This window comes from Schistocerca americana, chromosome 1 (assembly GCF_021461395.2).
Source record: "Schistocerca americana isolate TAMUIC-IGC-003095 chromosome 1, iqSchAmer2.1, whole genome shotgun sequence".
NCBI lineage: Eukaryota > Metazoa > Arthropoda > Insecta > Orthoptera > Acrididae > Schistocerca > Schistocerca americana.
In genome coordinates this window covers 667,487,607-667,508,681 of record NC_060119.1, presented here as the reverse complement: position 1 = coordinate 667,508,681, position 21,075 = coordinate 667,487,607, and the positions used below count along the sequence as shown (strand labels likewise).

The window sequence follows — 21,075 nt, the reverse complement described above, 5'->3', positions numbered from 1 at the left end:
AGCACAGTGCCTCCTGATAAACATTAACATAAAGAAGTCTTAAGTAGTGAGAACAGGATGGTGCGGATAACCCTGTGAAACGGCTTTCTTTAGAATGATAAGAATGCTTGAGTAATGCTTACCGTCTAACGTTCCCCACTTGATACTCTGCCTAGTTTACCGGAGGAAAAACAGACCATCGTAGTGTCAAAAAGTAGGCGGTCAATGCATGAGATGCACTCGGGATGGAAATTCGCCTGAAGTATCAGGTAACTAAGCGCAGACTATAGATAAGTTGCTTAGTACACTCAATTCGACATAAATCTGACAGTACGTAAAACATTTTTATACTATCTTGGCACTTCCGTAAGATTCGTACAATAAATAGAATATATATTTGTTCGTAACACCGTGTAGTGCCTACGCATCCAGAACTCATGTGTAACCCTGTCCTCCTCAATCTGAGTTGGCAGTTCTGGCGTCGTTCAACATTCGCCCTGCACTGCAGGCTGCACTCTGGGCTGCGGCACCGGCTCCTGTACAGCGTCGCTCGCTGTGGGCAGTGTACGGTAGAAGCGCGCCGCCGCCGCTAGCGCACGGAGCCCGCGTCGCGGTGGCTGGGCCGGCGGCCTAGCGTGGCGCAAGGCGACGCGCGGCCCGACGCCGGCGGCAGGCCGGGCGGGGGCGGCGCGGGGGCGGCGGGGACGGCGGGGGCGGCGCCCAGGGAGCTGGCCGCCGAGGCGGAGCTGTGCCGCTGGCGCTGGCGGCGCGACGGCGCGTGGCCGCGGCGCAGCTGCGCGCCCTTCAGCGAGTCCTCGTAGCTGCCCCTGCAAAGCCACACGTAGTAGCGCGTCGTGTCACATCGTACGAAAGTGTTTAGCGGTAATAGGGTTGGGGGTTGGGTTGTTTGGGGAAGGAGACCAGACAGCGAGGTCATCGGTCTCATCGGATTGGGGAAGGACGGGGAAGGATGTCGGCCGTGCCCTTTTAAAGGAACCATCCCGGCGTTTGCCTGGAGCGATTTAGGGAAATCACGGAAAACCTAAATCAGGATAGCAGGACGCGGTATTGAACCGTCATCCTCCTGAATGCGAGTCCAGTGTCTAACCACTGCGCCACCTCGCTCGGTGTTTAGCGGTAATACTAAGAACTGATACGAAATGAGATCATTTACAATCAGTAGTAGGGAATGGAAGACTTAGATTTGTTGTAAGGGTCATAGTGAAGTGCAGGTTGTGTGTGCGACTACTTCTAGTCTAGAGTAGTGGTCCAGGAGTTGAAGTTCTTGTCGAGTGAGGACGGCAGCACACATTGGACGAATTCAGAGACGCTCTGCAAGGACCTTACCGGGTCGTACAGCCCATACGAAATAATTTGATAACTCATTTGGAAGTGGTTCATGGTGTGGGTTCCTGTAGTCATGTCCTAGTTCATGAACCACGGGCAACGTATGAGTGGCCAAGTAAGTGGTCCCGACAGTCGGGATACCAGTTACTTTGGAATAGGGCTGGGCGTCTCGGACATATTCTGAGTCGTGGTCACCTTTGTGCTCATACGGCAAAGACTACCAAATCCACCGGTTAGTCCCTCAGCCGTTAGGGGTAAAACCCAATGGGACTCGGGGCAAGTAAGGCTAGCAACTTGCTTCCCTGGTACTTTAAATATGATGCTGGCAACAATCAGAGCAAAATGCCTCGGACCTTTGGAGGTGACGGAGTCCCACCTCTAACTGACAAACCAGGGACTCCTAAGATACGACTTGGCAAACAAATGGTAATGAGATGGGGAGTTATTAATATCAATGGGGGCTACTCTGGGAAGAAGGTAGAGCTGGCAGAGGCTGCAAGTAAGATGGGGCTGGACGTTTTAGCTGTTAGTGACATTCGGGTAAGGGGTGAAAAAGAAGAGGTAGTGGGAGAATACAATGTCTACCTGTCAGGAGTCAAAGCAGAAATAGCGCAATGGGGTGTAGGACTTTACATCAGGAAAGAAATGGAACCAAGCGTAGTTGCAATACGGTATGTAAACGAACGACTGATGTGGATAGATTTGACAGTGTCTAGCAAGAAAATTAGGATTGTGTCAGTATATTCGCATTGTGAAGGGACAGATCAAGATAAGATGGATAGTTTTTATGAGGCACTCAGTGATGTAGTTGTTAGAGTAAAGGACAAGGACAGTGTTCTGCTCATGGGTGATTTTAACGCCAGGATTGGAAATCGAACAGAAGGGTATGAAAAGGTTATGGGTAAATTTGGAGAGGATATGGAGGCCAACAGGAACGGGAAACAACTCTTGGATTTCTGTGCCAGTATGGGCTTAGTAATCACAAACTCCCTTTTTAAACATAAGAACATTCACCGGTATACTTGGGAAGGCAGGGGAACCAGATCTGTCATTGACTATATAATAACAGATCAGGAATGCAGGAAGGCTGTGAGGGACACACGTGTATTCAGGGGATTCTTTGATGACACTGATCATTATTTAATCTGCAGTGAAATTGGGATTGTGAGGCCGAAAGTGCAGGAGGTCAGGTCCATATGTAGGAGGATAAGAGTGGAGAAACTTCAGGATAAGGAAATCAGGCACAAGTACATAACAGCGATCTCAGAAAGGTACCAGTTAGTTGAGTGTAGTCAATTACAGTCATTGGAAAAGGAATGGACAAGGTACAGGGATACAGTACTAGAAGTGGCTAAAGAATGTCTTGGAACAGTAGTGTGTAAAAGTAGGATGAAGCAAACAGCTTGGTGGAATGATACAGTCAAGGCAGCCTGTAAAAGGAAAAAGAAGGCGTATCAAAAATGGCTACATACCAGAACCCAGGTAGACAGAGAAAGTTACGTTGAAGAAAGAAACAAAGCCAAACAGATAATTGCAGCATCCAAGAAGAAATCGTGGGAAGACTTTGGAAACAGGTTGGAGACTATGGGTCAAGCTGCTGGAAAACCATTCTGGAGTGTAATTAGCAGTCTTCGAAAGGGAGGTAAGAAGGAAATGACAAGTATTTTGGACAGGTCAGGAAAACTGCTGGTGAATCCTGTGGATGCCTTGGGCAGATGGAGGGAATATTTTGAAGAGTTGCTCAGTGTAGGTGAAAATGCGATCAGTAATGTTTCAGATTTCGAGGTAGAATGGGATAGGAATGATGATGGAAATAGGATAACATTTGAGGAAGTGGAAAAAATGGTCAATAGATTGCAGTGCAATAAAGCGGCTGGGGTGGATGAAATTAAGTCGGAACTCATTAAATACAGTGGAATGTTAGGTCTTAAATGGCTACACAGGATAATTGAAATGGCCTGGGAGTCGGGACAGGTTCCATCAGACTGGACAAAAGCAGTAATCACACCAATCTTTAAACATGGAAACAGAAAAGATTGTAACAACTACAGAGGTATCTCTTTAATCAGCGTTGTGGATAAAATCTTCTCAGGTATTGTTGAAAGAAAAGTGCGAGTATTAGTTGAGGACCAATTGGATGAAAGTCAGTGTGGGTTTAGGCCTCTTAGAGGCTGTCAGGACCAGATCTTTAGCTTACGGCAAATAATGGAGAAGTGTTATGAGTGGAACAGAGAATTGTATCTATGCTTTATAGATCTAGAAAAGGCATATGCCCGGGTTCCTAGGAGGAAGTTATTGTCTGTTCTACAAGATTATGGAATAGGAGGCAAACTTTTGCAAGCAATTAAAGGTCTTTACATGGATAGTCAGGCAGCAGTTAGAGTTGACGGTAAATTGAGTTCATGGTTCAGAGAAGTTTCAGGGGTAAGACAAGGCTGCAACCTGTCTCCACTGTTGTTCATATTATTTATGGATCATATGTTGAAAACAATAGACTGGCTGGGTGAGATTAAGATATGTGAACACAAAATAAGCAGTCTTGCATATGTGGATGACTTAGTTGTGATGGGAGATTCGATTGAAAGTTTGCAAAGTAATATTTCAGAGCTAGATCAGAAATGTAAGGACTATGGTATGAAGATTAGCATCTCCAAAACGAAAGTAATGTCAGTGGGAAAGAAATACAAATGGATTGAGTGCCAAATAGGAGGAACAAAGTTAGAACAGGTGGACGGTTTCAAGTACTTAGGATGCATATTCTCACAGGATGGCAACATAGTGAAGGAACTGGAAGCGAGGTGTAGCAAAGCCAATGCAGTGAGCGCTCAGCTACGATCTACTCTCTTCTGCAAGAAGGAAGTCAGTACCAAGACTAAGTTATCTGTGCACCGTCCAATCTTTCGACCAACCTTGTTGTATGGGAGCGAAAGCTGGGTGGATTCAGGTTACCTTATCAACAAGGTTGAGGTTACGGATATGAAAGTAGCTAGGATGATTGCAGGTACTAGTAGATGGGAACAATGGCAGGAGGGTGTCCACAATGAGGAAATCAAAGAAAAACTGGGAATGAACTCTATAGATGTAGCAGTCAGGGCGAACAGGCTTAGATGGTGGGGTCATGTTACACGCATGGGAGAAGCAAGGTTACCCAAGATACTCATGGATTCAGCAGTAGAGGGTAAGAGGAGTCGGGGCAGACCGAGGAGAAGGTACCTGGATTCGGTTAAGAATGATTTTGAAGTAATAGGATAACATCAGAAGAGGCACCAATGTTAGCACTGAATAGGGGATCATGGAGGAACTGTATAAAGGGGGCTATGCTCCAGACTGAACGCTGAAAGGCATAATCAGTCTTAAATGATGATGATGATGATGATGATGACTCATTTGGAAATCTTTGAAACAGAGGCGGCGTTGCTCTTGCGAAACTTTGTTCTGCAAACTTAATAAGAAAATTCTGTACTAGATTTTCAGTAGAACTGCAGTATGGCGGGAGTGGAGGAGTGTCAACTAGGTGCCGTAACTGGAGAAGTTGTCGTGCAAATGAAATTAATTCGCAAGCAATTAATATGATTAAATAATTTATCCGTTACTCAGGCAATGCGGATTTGATGGCCTACTTGCTGGAGAGGCTCGTGTCCCGCGATTATTTTCCTGACAGTGACCATGTGTTGCAAGGATAAGGTGCTCCTATCGCCATTACTCAACACAAAGATTAGTTTTTCTTTGGAAAACAAGTATCAGAGTTTATTAAGCAGTTTAGCACAGGGTACATCGTTGGACTACAAGCACCGTGTTCAGTATCTTAAATTAGGACATTATTGTGGCAAATATGGCTGTGAACTTGACTGAAATAATGTAAAGGAGCGACCGCGCGTGCACACACACACACACACACACACACACACACACACACACACGTTGTGCAGGGAAAATTGGATGTACCACAATTCCAGCTGCCACGGTACACCCTCAAATTAATTTTATCGAAGACCAAACCGAACTGGAAATGCTGGAGTACGCCGCGCAAGGAAGAGTAAGTGACAGTACGACTCGTTGACGCGCTGGCGGCTGAAGAGACAGACCACGGCGACGTAACTCAAGTTAGCACTGAGAAAAACTGAGAAAGAACAGCGGGAAGTTAGTGCTTTTATAGACTCGCGGTTCGTATTTTTCTCTTTAGTTAGAACCTCCTCAACCTGGCTCCAGATACTTTCTTAAGTGGGAGCAACCTGAAGGAACTGCCCCCAGTTCTTCCCTAATGTAATGGCGGACGTTCTGTGCGATTGGTAAATGTGGCTATGTCGCGCCGAAGTCACTGCCCGATTACTGTCGGGGCCCTCGGCGCCAGGCTGTGCCGACTGTAGAGTAGCCCTTTGCCCAACGGCCAAAATTAGCGCCCTTTTTACCAGCCAAGGCTTCCGAGAAAGCCATTCCGTCGTTACTTGCAACATTACGGTTTACTGAAATACATCCACTATCAATGTCGCACTTGACACACTTCATGGAGGACAGTTTAGTAAGGTGACTTGCTGCTCTGGCAAATTTACAGTCAATACATTTTATTTCGATAATTAATTTCGATACTTCAGCCATCATTTTTCAAAGGAGGACGGAAACAGCTCTTTCCCATCAGTGTAATGAACGAAGGGCTACACATTTTAACTACGACAATGCACGTTTCGAAGCCACAGCTTAATCATCATAGCTTAAGTTGTAATATGAGGAGCACGGTTGTGATGTTATCACGCCAGAAATTTGCATCTGTGGGAGCTATAGCCGTTCCTAACTGCAGTTTGTGAAATTGTGGTGGAATGTATACAGAATTGCAGAAGAATACGCGAAGATTTTGTTGAAATTTATGGTATATCTGTAAATATTCTGATATCTTCACCTTTTTGTTATAAAATATTCAACCAAGAGCTATTGTTTCTTCAGGAAGGCGAGCCCAATGGCTACTGGCTGTCTGGAAAACCACAGTGTTAGAAGATTTCGGTGGGAGAATCTGAGTTCTTGGTACGAGTGAGATCAATCCAAATAGATGCCTTTTTTGTTTTCTGTCTAATTGAAAGACTCGCAAAACAACCTCCATTGCACTGAATTTTGCAGTATGAATCTCATGAGAGTGGAGTACATTTATTTGTTATTGAATTTTAACATTTGTAATGGCTTCAATACAAACTCCACCATCTCAGAGACAATGTGTGTCAAATGCTTACTATTCTTGGCTTAGCTATAACTTGTTAGTGGTGTTATGCAAATTGCTGCAGTATACGAATTTAGGGCCCTAGTTTTAAAATGAATTCACCAATAAAATTAATAAATCAATTCGTTGTCCGTGATTTCTGTTATCTTATCAAGCAAGAACAGATTTATGTTGTATTAATATCCTGGAACCGTATGCATGGCGATGTTCGTCACGTGGAAACAAAACGCAACTCGTTTCCGGCACTGCAAGGTGCTACTTCCAAAACGAAACCGTGTGCGAACCGGCTGGTGAGAAGGTCTTGTAACCTACAGTTTCTTTTTATGAACCGATAACTCCAGCTTTTTGACGTCACTATTGGGTATATAAGGAGCTTACACTCAACAACTCCTTCGATCACGAAGAGACATTACTTTATATTACCGCCTTCCATCATTGCGCTGTTATCCCGCATGCACCCCTCACACCCATCCCCAAAACGTCATCACTCACATCTTGCGAGCTCCAGGATTCTCAGCCAGAGCAGCTCATGCTGTGATTGCTCAGGCCGTACTTCCTCCATAACAAGGCTATGTGCTCGTGGTGTGAGCAGTCAGTCAGTGCCTCAACCACGCAACTCAGTGCTCTAGGTGCCCCAAGCAGCTCACCTGCGTCGCTCTTCTGGCGTTGTCTCTATAGCAGTTGTAGGCAGCGCAGCTGAAATGTACTACGCGAGGTGGCGCTGTGGCAGCGACCGTCCTGCGTAATCTCGCCGACGGCGCATGTTGAATCTTTAAGTTCCTATTTTTCGCATATAAAATGTTGCTCTTAATTTTTGCCGTGTGCCCCTTCCAGTCTTCATTTAATTAGAACTCAACTGCCTGCATCGAAACAATCACCTGACAACCCAACACCCAGAGCTGGCGTCGTACAACAGTCTGTTCACTGAAGACTAATAATTGACTGCCTCTGTTTCACAGCGTAGGAAACATTCGGTTACACCGCTAGTTCACGGAACTAATTTTCATTATTTTGAGCTCGACAGCTGATTGATACCAATATTAATGATAAATGAAACATTAATGTTCCACAATTGTGGATCCGCAAGTTGTCCGTCGTCGAAAATTTCTTCCTTCTCTGTTGTTGGGCTGCCGTCTAAACCCAGAAGCTCACAGCTGATGGACACACAGTTTCATGAATGAATCCACGAATACATTTCAATTCTTTAAGAGGCAACTGGACGCAGAAATGTTTGCTGTGTAGCGTAAAAAGCACAATCTGAATGTGCCTGTAATATTTTTAGTCACGCTATCCACATTCTCCAATCAACGAATTTTTCTGACAGCTTTTGGTATGACAGTCATAATTTTCATGAGCTAACAACCAGTGGTGAGTTATATATGCTGTTCCTCATTCCACAAACAACATCATTAACAACATTTGCATAACAGTCCCGGTTTCTTTCAATTTTAATGTTTTGCATAATCAGTTTAGCTCTAACAGTTTAAAAAAAAGTATGGTTGTTTATATACTTATGACCCTTATCCCGTCTGTATTACCAAAGTCACTGTTCCTTGATGCCTCGGGATGCATCCTATCGACATATGTCTTCTTTTAATCAGCGTGTGCCTTGAAACTCTTTTCTGCCCAATTCGATGCCGCAGTTCATTATATTCTCGACATACCCTATTGACCCTAAGCATTCTTGTCTAGGTCGAAGTTTCGAATGCTTCTGTTCTCCTCTCCTCTGTGCTGTTTACTGACTATGTTCCATTTCCACATAACCCTAGAGTGAACTGAAAATCTGAAAGCAGAATTCTGGTTTAGCTTGAAGAAAAAAATGTAACAACTCCTCAGCACTCTGCAGTTTAGACCTGAATCATGAGTTCTATTCAAACAAGGATGAGGACAAACGAATCGATCGTCGTTTTGCCGATGGAAGCTATCTGTCTTTCATATGGATTGAGAAGAGGAAACCAATGAGAAATTAATTCAGAATGGATGGTTTTAGTTCACTAGCCTTTAAATGGATGCATTTTCTTATTCTGCAAATCGCTTTGGTGAGTTACAAGTACTTCTAAGCCCCGCAATCGAACTCCTCCGCCACTATATAATGTTACGTTTCACAAATGAAATATATGTCTAGCTAATAACTATGAACAAGTCTTGGTTGTTGGCAGAACATTTTTTTTCTATATCATTAAGTTGCTGGTCCTAATCTGCAGCATTTACGACTGTGTGATCCGTAAACATTTCACCTTTAGAGTTACAAGCTACCTTGAAAGGCAAGTCACTAATGTATGCATCTGACCAGAAAGAACAATCCGAAATATGAAACCCTAGGGAACACTCGACATTGCCTTATCCTGACCAAACACTAGTTTATTTTTAGGTAAGTGATAAATTAAAGTAATATTCTACTTCTTACTGTTCAGCTAATGCTGCAATTAAATGAATATCCAGTCACTAAGTCCATAATGAACTTTGTCTGTCTTGAATGTATAAAATGAGCAGTAGTCGCCGTAAAATAGCTCCCTGCAGAAAAAGTAAGTTTTATGCCTGTGGCGACAGTCTGTACCGGACAACGTGATACATTCTACACTCATGCTCATAAATTAAGGATAATGCTGATCGTCGCACGGTGGCACCGACAGAAGTCCAAATACGCAGAGGTGTGTTGGTGCATGTCAGAGTACGGTGCAGCAAGTAAGTGTGCAGACGTATTCAAGCGTGCTAATGGTGACTGTGTGTTGAAAATGGCTCAAAGAACACATATTGATGACGTTATGAGGGGTAGAATACTAGAGCGACTGGAGGCTGGTCAAACACAGCAGGTCGTAGCACGGCAAAGTGCGATCTCAAGATTATGGCAACGATTCCAGCAGACAGGAAACGTGTCCAGGCGCTACAGTACGGAGCGCCCACAGTGTACAACACCACAATAAGACCGATATCTCACCATCAGTGCTCGCAGACGGCCACGGACTACTGCAAGTAGCCTTGCGAGCGACCTTACTGCAGCCAATGGAACAGTTGTCTCCAGACACATAGTCTACAGACAACTGAACAGACATGATTTATTGTCCTGGAGACCTGCAAGGTGCATTCCATTGACCCCTGGTCACGGGAGAGCCCGTAAAGCTTGGTGTCAAGAACGCAGTACATGGTCATTGGAACAGAGGTCCCAGATTATGTTCGCGGACGAGTCCAGGTATAGTGAACAGTGATTCTCGGCGGGGTTCCATCTGGCGTGAACCAGGAACCAGATACCAACCCCTTAATGTCCTTGAAAGGGACCGGTATGGAGGTCGTTGATTGATGGTGTGGGGCGGGAGTATGACTGGTGCACGTACACCCATGCATGTCTTCGGAAGAGGAACTGTAACAGGTCAGGTGTATCGGGACGTCATTTTGCACCAGTATGTCCGCCTTTTCAGGGGTGCAGTGGGTCCCACCTTCCTCCTGATCGATGATCACGTACGGCCCCACCGAGCTGCCATCGTGGAGGAGTACCTTGAAACAGACGATATCAGGCGAATGGAGTGGCCTGCCTGTTCTCCAGACATAAACCCATCGAGCACGTCTGGGATGCTCTCGGTCGACGTATCGCTCACTGCACGTTTTCAAACTCCTACGACACTTCGGGAGCTCCGACAGGCACTGGTGCAAGAATGGGAGGCTACACCCCAGCAGCTACTCGACCACCTGACCAGAGTATGCCAACCCGTTGTGTGGCCTGTGTACGTGTGCATGGAGATCACATCCGATATTGATGTCGGGGTGCCGGCCGAAGTGGCCGTGCGGTTAAAGGCGCTGCAGTCTGGAACCGCAAGACCGCTACGGTCGCAGGTTCGAATCCTGCCTCGGGCATGGATGTTTGTGATGTCCTTAGGTTAGTTAGGTTTAACTAGTTCTAAGTTCTAGGGGACTAATGACCTCAGCAGTTGAGTCCCATAGTGCTCAGAGCCATTTGAACCATTTGATGTCGGGGTACATGCGCAGGAAACAGTGGCGTTTTGTAGCGCATGTGTTTCGGGACGGTTTTCTCAACTTACCACGAATACCATGGACTTACAGATCTGTGTCGTGTGTGTTCCCTATGTGCCTATGCTATTAGCGCCAGTTTTGTGTAGTGCCACGTTGTGTGGCACCACATTCTGCAATTATCCTAATTCATGAGCATGAGTGTAGTTGTTGCGATTTCTCCATCCAGCTGAAAAACTATATACGTAGATTTTTTAGCGTTCATAAACAAATGCTCGACCTCAGTCGTAATCGGTGAGAGACAGCTGGCAATGGTCGCCACTTGCCGGGTGGCGGCGGTTAGAGCGACTCACCCGCTGCTGTCCGAGGAGTGACTGGTGGAGTGGCCGCAGATGCAGCGGCCGCCCGCCCCCGCAGGCCTGTGGGAGCCGCCCACGCCGGAGTCCCTGGAGTGCAGCGAGGCGAGGCTGGCCTGCAGCCCCTGGTGCGCCCTGGCGCAGCCCGGCGCGTGCCGGTGGTGGCGGTGGTGCTGGTGGCGGTGGTGCTGGTGCCGCAGCGGCCCGCCCCCGCCGCCCCCGCTTTCGCCGGAGCGGCGCGAGTGCATGTCCACGTACGTGTCCGTCGTGTCGCCGTTGTACGCGGGCCCCGACGGTGCCGCCGACAGCGTGAACGGCGACGTCAGAGCCTTGCCCAGCTCCTCCTGCCGCCTGGACAACAGAAAACAGGGGGCGCTTCTTTCTCTGCACGCGGTCTTGCGACTGTGTTCATTCATTCTATACACTCAACGAGCACAGTAATTTGTGGAACACTGATTTTCCTTCGCCTGTAGTTTCTCATCTCCACTACCCGTGCAACAGTTCGAGAAAGCCAAGAGTGATATTTATGGAAGAGCATGGCAGCTAACACAGCGACACAGTGTACACGATGCTTTAAGAAGACCCACGAGAGAACTGATGCTTGCTCAGTTCAATTTTTTGGATAACTGACAGTGACAAGTGTTGATCTCGTCGGCCAGGGACGTAAAATGGGCGTTTCTGTAAAACGAAAGCCGTAAATGTTTATGACAGTCACGGCAAACTACGGAAATAAGCTCTGACTCTACGGAGCAGAAATGTTTGATATCAGCGGAATGATATTGAATAAAACGTGTTTAGACATGTAAGTTAATACTCTCCTCTTCATGGCAATGGAAACTGCTTTGTATAACGATATTATGTAACAGCAAAGAGGCAATCAAAGAGATAATAAGGACGGCTATGTTGCGAAACAATGGGATACAGAAGAATACCAGAAACATTACAATATAGTAAACTCGTATAGCCTTGCTGACAGAGAGAGGCCTCGAGGTACCTGACAAGCAAAGTAATACGATTATTGTAGTGTTAATGTGAAAGCCCATGTTGTGGGGGGAACTGAACTTGTTCAAAGTAGTCTTAATATCGTTTGAAATATACTTAACATATACTGTATTTTACGATGGCTCCAGGTTTGGAAAGGAAATTTGCACCTACCTCAGCTATTCAGTGTTACCGTGGAGTGGGACCTGAAATACACTACGGCGCCAACGAAACTGCTATAAGCATGCGTATTCAAATTCACAGGTATGTAAACAGGCAGAATAAGGCACTGATTCGGCAACGCCTATATAAGACAACAAGTGTCTGGCGAAGTTGTTAGATCGTTTACTGCTGCTACAATGGGGGGTGTGAGTGATCAAGATTTAAGTGAGTTTGAACGTGGTGCTACAGTTGGCGCACGAGTGATGAGACAGAGCATCTCCGAGATAGCGATGAAGTCGGTAATTTCCCGTACGACCATTTCAAGACTGTGCCGTGAACATCAGGAATCTGGTGAAACATCAAATCTCCGACATCGCTGCGGCCGGAAAAAGACCCTGCAAGAACGTGACCAACGACGACTAAAGAGAATTGCTCAACATGACAAAAGTGCAACCATTCTATAAATTGCTACAGATTTCATTGCTGGGCCATCAACAAATTTCACCGAGCGAACCATTCAACGAAACATCATCGATATGGGGTTTCGGGGCCGAAGGCCCACTCGTGTAAATTTGATGCGCGACACAAAGCTTCACGCCTCGTCTGGGCCCGTCAACACCGACATTGGACTGTTGAGAACTGGAAACATCTACATCTACATTTGCATTTATACTCCGCAAGTCACCCAACGGTGTGTGGCGGAGGGCACTTTACGTGCCACTGTCATTACCTCCCTTTCCTGTTCCAGTCGCGTATGGTTCGCGGGAAGAACGACTGTCTGAAAGCCTCCGTGCGCGCTCTAATCTCTCTAATTTTACATTCGTGATCTCCTCGGGAGGTATAAGTAGGGGGAAGCAATATATTCGATACCTCGTCCAGAAACGCACCCTCTCGAAACCTGGCGAGCAAGCTACACCGCGATGCAGAGCGCCTCTCTTGCAGAGTCTGCCACTTGAGTTTATTAAACATCTCCGTAACGCTATCATGGTTACCAAATAACCCTGTGACAAAACGCGCCGCTCTTCTTTGGATCTTCTCTATCTCCTCCGTCAAACCGATCTGGTACGGATCCTTCACTGATGAGCAATACTCAAGTATAGGTCGAACGAGTGTTTTGTAAGCCACCTCCTTTGTTGATGGACTACATTTTCTAAGCACTCTCCCTATCAATCTCAACCTGGTACCCACCTTACCAACAATTAATTTTATATGATCATTCCACTTCATGTTGCCTGGTCGGACGAGCCTCGTTTCAAATTTTATCGAGTGGATGGACTTGTAGCGGTATGGAGGCAACCTCTTGAATCCGTGCACGCTACATGTCAGCACGGGACTGTTCAAGCTGGTGGAGGCTCTGTAATAGTGTGACGCGTGTGCAGTTGGAATGATATGGGACCCCTGATCGTCTAGATACGATTCTGACAGGTAACACGTAAGCAACCTGTCTGATCATCTGCACCCATTCATGTCTATTGTGCATTCCGACAGACTTGGGCAATTCCAGCAGGACACGGCGACACGCCACACGTTTAGACTTGCAACAGAGTGGCTCCAGGAACACTTCCCCTGGCCACCAAACTCCCCAGACATGAACATTATTGAGAATATCGGGGATGCCTTGCAACGTGCTCTTCAGAAGAGGTCTCCACCCCCTCGTACTGTTATGGGTTTTGTGGACAGCCCTGCAGGATTCATGTTGTTAGTTCCCTCCAGCACTACTTCAGATATTAGTCGAGTCGTGCTGCGGCACTTCTGCGTGCTAGCGGGGGCCCTACACGACATTAGGCAGGTGTACCAGTTTCTTTGGCTCTTCAGTGTATAAGCTGCGCTGTCCCAGCGTCAAAATGGAAGTGAGTGGCAGATATTATATCCTCCAGAAAACTGTTGGCTCAAATTGGAGTACTAAACCACAAGTGCGAAAAACAGTAGCAGTGGCAGTATTCTACTCCACCGGTGCATGTGCATCTATCGTCTGGTGCAAACGCGGCCAACCTGGAAAAGACGAGGTCAACTCAGCAAAAGGTGCAATCTGATGAATGACTATCTTAAACCTACCCCTACAGATAAGTTCTACTGCCTGGCTGGAATCGCTCGAGCGACAATCCGACACAAGATAACGGTGCTATAAAGAGAGACTGAAGTTCTTCACATCCGTTCAACAAACACTGTATGGTATTCAGTCACCTACCCAAGGGGTGAAATCGGAAAATAGCTTCTACACAGCGACCGAGGACTACAAACACTGATCTCACTGTGGATAGGAACAACATGATCGAAAGGAAATATAAAATCTGTCGGATTGTGGTAAGATCCAGACAACCCAATACATGTATTTCTGTCCTAATGCAAATGACGCATGGTTCTGGGCTAAACTAGCATAGCTAATTTGTTCCGTTGTTTAATATGTAACTTGTACTGTAACTTGAAACACTTTTTTGCCCTCGTAGACTAAGGGTTAGCGTTATTAACTAATGGCACGAAGGTCCGGGGTTCGATGTCCAGTGAGCACACCAGATATTTCTATGGTGGAAAAGTCTGAAACGGGTTACATTCATCCTCGTGAGGCCAAATAAATGCTGCAAGATTTACAGAAAAAAAAACAGCGAAACTGACACGCAAGCCGCTGAAGAGGCGTCAATTCGAAAGGCTTCCACCAGGATAGGAAAGACGCGAAATTTATTTATTGTTTGTTACAAGAGCTTTTACTTTTTTAAAAATAATCAAGTTGATGCCTCTGAAACGAATAAAAATTTATATTAACATTCTGTGGATACCTGAAGGTATAAGGTATTGTAATTAAATACCGGAAGTTTTACTGTTTTAGTCCTTATTTAAGGATTTCCCGGCGTAATCAGGGTTGCTAAACCTGCTCGCCAATTTCAGATGAAATTCATGGGTGGACGAACACTTCAGTGGGGTGAATTCGGCATCCAAACGACAGTGTTATTCAAGTGCCGCACCTGCGCACTCATGATTTCACACAACAATCATCTGCATTTGTAGATTCAGCATCGACTCTGATTACTAAGTGCAGAGAGGGGAAGCCAAAAGTCACGGACATTTGGCATAGGAAGCTGGTGAGTGCGGAGCGACCGCAGGTACGACGAGCTGCGCCTACGAACCTGAGCCTGTTCTTGCGGCGCGCGCAGCCGATGCAGACGGCGGTGGCGAAGGCGCCGACGAAGATGATGAGCCCGAGGGCGAGCACGACGGCCTCCAGCGACGATAGCCAGCGGCCGGCGGCGGCGGGGGTCGGGGGGCGGGTGGCGGGCGCCGGGGGCGGCGCAGACACGTGCAGCACGCGGAACCGCTCCAGCCGCCGCCGCACGTCCGCCTGGCGCGCCGTCAGCACGCTGCCAACACCGCGACACGTACAAACCTGGCCGCCACTTGGAAAGACTATCAGTACATGGAAAGCAATACACAGCTGTCCGAGGAATTAGCAAAAGTTAGAACCACTTACCTACGTGGGTACAAAGCTAGTTCACATTCTCGTCTCTGTCCCACTCAAACAAGCCCACCTACTCACGCAAATACCCTGGAAAATGAGGTACCTGTTTGTGTTAAACAGCAGGCTGTAAAATAATCTGTCTGAAAAAAATACATATAGACTGTGTAAATAGGTGGCAGGAATCCTACGTAATAAACCCGCCAGGGTAGCCGATGGGCGCTAACGCGCTGCTTCCTGGACTCGGGTAAGCGCGCCGGCCCCCGGATCGAGTCCGCCCGGTGGATTAACGAGGGCCGGTGCTCCGGCCAGCCTTGATGTGGTTTTTAGGCGGTTTTCCACATCCCACTAGGTGAATACCGGGCTGGTCCCCACGTTCCGCCTCAGTTACACGCGTCGCAGACATTTGAAACACGTCCGCACTATTTCACGATTTACACTAGACGCAAACAGTTGGGGTACACTGATTCCGTCCTGGGGGATACGGGGTGGTGGCAGGAAGGGCATCCGGCCATCCCTAAAACTAACGTTGCCAAATCCGTTGTAACCACGCCGAACCTGCGATCGCTGCGGGACTATGGCGTAAGCGAAAGAAAGAAAGAAAGGAGGTCCCTACGTAGCTCCTAACTTTAGGGTGGTCGTGGGGCCACGTGCCGTGACTCCAGTCTGGGCACTGACAAGGGAACCTCCCCATCGCACCCCCCTCAGATTTAGTTATAAGGTGGCACAGGGATAGGCCATGAAGAAGTGAACACAGATCAATCGAGAAAACAGGAAGATGTTGTGTGGAACTATGAAAAAATAAGCAAAATATACAAACTGAGTAGTCCATGCGCAACGTAGGCAACATCAAGTAGAGTGCCAGCCTACGAGCGCCGTGGTCCAGTGGTTAGCGTGGGCAGCTGCAGAACGAGAGGTCCTCAGTTCAAATCTTCTCTCGAGAGAAAAGTTTAATTTTTTTATTTTCAGACAATTATCAAAGTTCAGACTCTCACACATAATCAACTTCGCTCTCCAAAATTCCAGGGCATGTTCAGATTTGCTTGGACATATGCACAATTTTACGGTCTACACACGGAAACATTTGGAAACGTAAAAAACATATGTTTTGACAGAGCACAGGGAAAACTGTGCGACTGTGAAACTTTGCATTCATTTTTTGCAGTTTATGTGACAAACTCTTGTGTTTTCATCACTTTTTTGGGAGTGATTATCACATCCACAAGAAAACCTAAATCGGGCAAGGTAGAAGAATCTTTTTACCCATTCGCCTAGTGTACAAGTTAGGTGGGTTGACAACATATTCCTGTCATGTGACGCACATGCCGTCACCAGTGTTGTATAGAATATATCAGACGTGTTTTCCTGTGGAGGAATCGGTTGACCTATGAACTTGCGATCAAATGTTTTCGGTTCCCATTGGAGAGGCACGTCCTTTCGTCTACTAATCGCACGGTTTTGCGGTGCGGTCGCAAAACACAGACACTAAACTTATTACAGTGAACAGAGACGTCAATGAATGAACGGTCAGATCGTAACTTTGCGAAAATAAAGAAAGTAAAATTTTCGCTTGAGGGAGGACTCGAACCAAAAGTCGCTCACTCTAACCACGGGACCACGGCGCTCCTCAGCTTACATTCTCCCTAATGTCGCATATCTTGCACATGGACTACTCAGTTTGTATATTTTGCTTATTTTTTCATAGTTCCACACAACTTCTTCCTGTTTTCTCGATTGATCTGGGGAGGTTCCCTTGTGAGGAGCAACAGACCTCCCATGCGGCGGCTGGCGTGGCGAGTGCCGTACTTATGTGGCGCGTGGCGAAGGGGAAACTCCAGCCCTCGGTGTGTGTGTGTGTGTGTGTGTGTGTGTGTGTGTGTGTGTGTGTTCATGTGTGGTACATAAACGCACGCCCAGGTGGCTGACAATCACCCTTTGGAGGTTCTCTCAGGTGGGGGATGACGGGTTTAGTACCCTGAACATGTATTGCTTTGTTCGCGCAGGTACACTTCGAAAGCATATAGTGGGATATTTGAGTTGGAAGGCCTACATAGCTGACACATATAGGGAAGCGATAAGTGATATTCCTATTTCAGCCGCTAACCACCTCGACACTCCACAGAAAACTGGCTGACGGCGTAGTTCGGGGAAGAATCTATCTGAAGGAATCGAGATTATGCGAAATTCAAATATTCTAGTGAAGGGAAACAGAGTGATAAATGAGCCAGAGCTGTTTACCGCGTGACCGCTGCGGTCGCAGGTTCGAATCCTGCCTCGTGCATGGATGTTTGTGATGTCCTTAGGTTAGTTCGGTTTAAGTAGTTCTAAGTCTAGGGGACTGATGACCTCAGATGTTAAGTCCCATACTGCTTAGAGCCATTTGAACCATTTGTTAACCGGGTGAATACTAAGCGCCGTCAACATATAATCATAACGAAATGACGGGTAGCAGGACATATCGGTGGTTCAAATCAGTGTTAGCGGTGTGGAGACACCTAACTGCGAGCGTCTTTTCTCCCACAGTTATTCGGAGTGGGTGCTCAACAAATGACGTGTGTTCCATTAAAGACGATATATGTCAGATTTCTGAACTGATTTCCAGCGTATGCCATTGTTTTGCTGGCACAGTCAGTACCGGTAAGTAACGGTGCTGGACGGATAACAAATGTGTGTGAATTCCTAAGGGATCAAACAGCTGAGGTCATCGCTCCCTAGACTTACACACTACTTAAACTAACTTATACTAAGAACAACACACACATCCATGCCGAGGGAGGACTCGAACCTCCGGCGAAGAGGGGCCGCGCAGTCCGTGACATGGAGCCCTAAACCGCGCGGCAACTCCACGCGGCAACGGCGAACATGAAGGCACGGAATGTTGTTTTGAGAACGTAAATGTTCTCCACTAAAACTTGCGTCCACAAATCTTCAGTCCAACAATTTGTGATTACGCTGCATTTCTACAAGTCCGATGTTCCTGTTACGTGCGTTGGGTTTCCTAAAACTTTGAGATGCGAGTGTGCAGTTCAAGTTCTAAAATAAGTTTTAGGTCCAAGTTGAATATAATTTTCCAAAATTTATACCCTTTGACATAGTATTTACGCAGCAAAATACATTAATAACCTACTAATGGCAGCCTGAAATATGCAGAGACATTTATGGGAGAAGAAAAATGAAAAGTTGAAATGAACGGAGTTCTGCGTAGAACATCCATGCTAAAAATTGCGGAAACTTGTTTCATAGTGTTAAACTGTTAGTATGCACCACCAGAATTTCTGTAAACAGTTGTTAGTGTCCAATTTATGTTTCTGTCAGCTCAAAATTCTTGATAGCCTTACATTAAATAACTGATACGCAATTATTTCCATTCCTGGGCTGATGCCCTCGCTTTAAAGTCTCTTTACACCCAGCCAACCAACTAACCACTTCGATTTCTGCATGTTATACAGGGTGCGGAAAATTGTGTCACGAAATTTTAACCCTGGATAGGTGATGCCAGCAGGAACCAAAATTACTAAAGTTGTGTAGGTCCACAAAGCACCACTTTTAAACTACGGAAACTTGGCGCCACGCGCTCCGATTGGTCGTGGGATTGCCCTGTTGCCGTTCGCCTGTTGACGGGCAGCGCTATGGTTGTCGGTTCACACATACAAACGTCCCTCACCCAGTCACTGCCCCAACGTGATATGCACACGTGTCGAATATGTCTTGCTTTTGTCTCCACCTCACGTTAGAGGCATTCCACCTAAGCTGCGATTTAGTCATACAGTAAGCATGGCGGCGCAGTATTCGTATAAAGAACAACGAGATCTGGACTAGCTGACGGTAATGCGCATGAAGCTCGACGTTTTTATGAGGAACGGTACCCAGCAAGACGCCACCCACACCCGCAAACGTTCACAGCGACTCACCGGTGACTTGGCGAAACAGGCTCGTTAGTGATGCTGGAAGACCTCGAACACGACTGGATGCTGCATTTGAAAAGACTGTTCTCGAGCGCTTCGAGGAAGCACCTACGAAAAGTACTGGAGTGGTTAGACACGACTTGGGGTCACACAATGGTTATTCTGGGAGGTTTTGCCGGATAATGGCCAGCATCCATTTAGTTTCCACCCTACCCAAGTTTTAAATCCTGGGCGGACTATGAACACAGGATAGGGTTTTGCCGGTGATTTACGCGAAGTTTTGCACGAGATCCCGGCTTCCCTGCCATTGTGTTGTTTATCGACGAGTGCACCTTCCATCGGAACTGCCTTTACAACACTCGAAACGTTCATTGCTGGGCAAGGGGAAATCCCCACGTCTCGTTCGTCCATGGACACCAGGAACGATTTTCGCTCAACATTTGGGCAACCATTGTGACTGACAATCTAATTGGTCCAGTCCGTCTAACTCCTCAACTTATCGGGGAAAATTACCTTCACTTTTTGCATGAAACTCTATCCGAGCTGCTGGAAGATGTTCCGCTGCACATACGGCTAAGCATGTGGTTGCAGCATGATGTGACGCCCGCACATAACAGTCGTGCTGTGCACGGATGCTTAAATGAACTCTTCGACAGCTTAGACAGAACGTGGGGGTCACTCAGTTGTTAGTCTGGGAGGTTCTAAGGGATGACGGCCAGCATCCATTTAGTTTCCGCCCTATCCAAGTTTTAAATCCTGGGCGGACTATGAACATAGGCTCACCACTAGGCTCACGCCACTAGTTTTCTTCCTGTGGGGATTCTTCAAGGTACTAGTTCACCCACCCGGACGCAAACCATCTTGAAACGAAGAGGAATTAATGGATCGCATACAACATGCCAACAATCACGTCAGGGCAATACCAGGAATATCTGAAAGACTTCGGCAAAACTTTGTTCAACGTTACCAAGCTTGTGTCGCGTCAGAGGTTCGCCAGTTCCGGCACCTGCTTTAAGTAAACAAAGTTCTAGCGACAGAAAAGCTACAGAAAAGGCCCTTTTCAGGGCCGACACAATTTACAAAAGATTTTCTGTACGCTAACTAACAGCTGTTGAAGGTTTTGTTCCCTGTACGTCTTCTCATGAAATACAATGGATGTGTCGCAACCCCTGCGGATTCGCCCCCAGGCCGTCAGAGTGGAAGGCTGGCGCGCTACCATCGAGCGTGCGGGCTGCCTTCGATACATCGAGATCTGCGCCAGGCAAAGCATTCGCGATCATGCGTTGTCCAGAGCATCCGGCAACAGGGCAATCCCGCGGCTAATCGTAGCGCGTGGCACCAAGTTTAAAAAACGTGCGTTGTCGACCTACACAAAATTAGTAATTTGAGTTCCTACTGGCATCAGCTATCCAGGGTTAAAATTTCGTGACACAATTTTTCTCCACTCTGTATATTTTTTTACCTCTGTTTGCTTATCCTTCTACGTCTGTGCTAAGTAGCATATGTATTTAAGTTTCATAGAGCTATCTATAGCTGGACTACGGTTTTCTTGCCGTCAGCTACAACGTCACTTGCCATTCTGTTGCACGTCTATCTTCGGTTTTTCTTTACGAGACGATTACAAAGAAATTACTTACTTTTGCAATGTGTCCATATCAATGACAGCGTTCATATGGGGGTCGACAGCATACAAGTACAAATCGGTCCTGCTAACAGAAGAAATATTAC

General features: G+C 46.6%; 1 protein-coding gene across 1 annotated transcript in view; it reads right to left on the bottom strand.

The window, feature by feature from the left end:
• Nucleotides 1-568: 568 nt before the first annotated feature.
• LOC124588145 (cadherin-89D) overlaps nucleotides 569-21,075 on the bottom strand; it is a 410,233-nt gene continuing 389,726 nt past the window's right edge. Inside the window, exons 26-29 of the mRNA XM_047131469.1 lie at nucleotides 20,985-21,053; nucleotides 15,117-15,347; nucleotides 10,849-11,202; nucleotides 569-806 (exon numbers count right to left, since the gene is read on the bottom strand). Coding sequence (XP_046987425.1) covers nucleotides 569-806; nucleotides 10,849-11,202; nucleotides 15,117-15,347; nucleotides 20,985-21,053 — 892 coding nt within the window. The remainder of the gene's footprint in view (nucleotides 807-10,848; nucleotides 11,203-15,116; nucleotides 15,348-20,984; nucleotides 21,054-21,075) is intronic.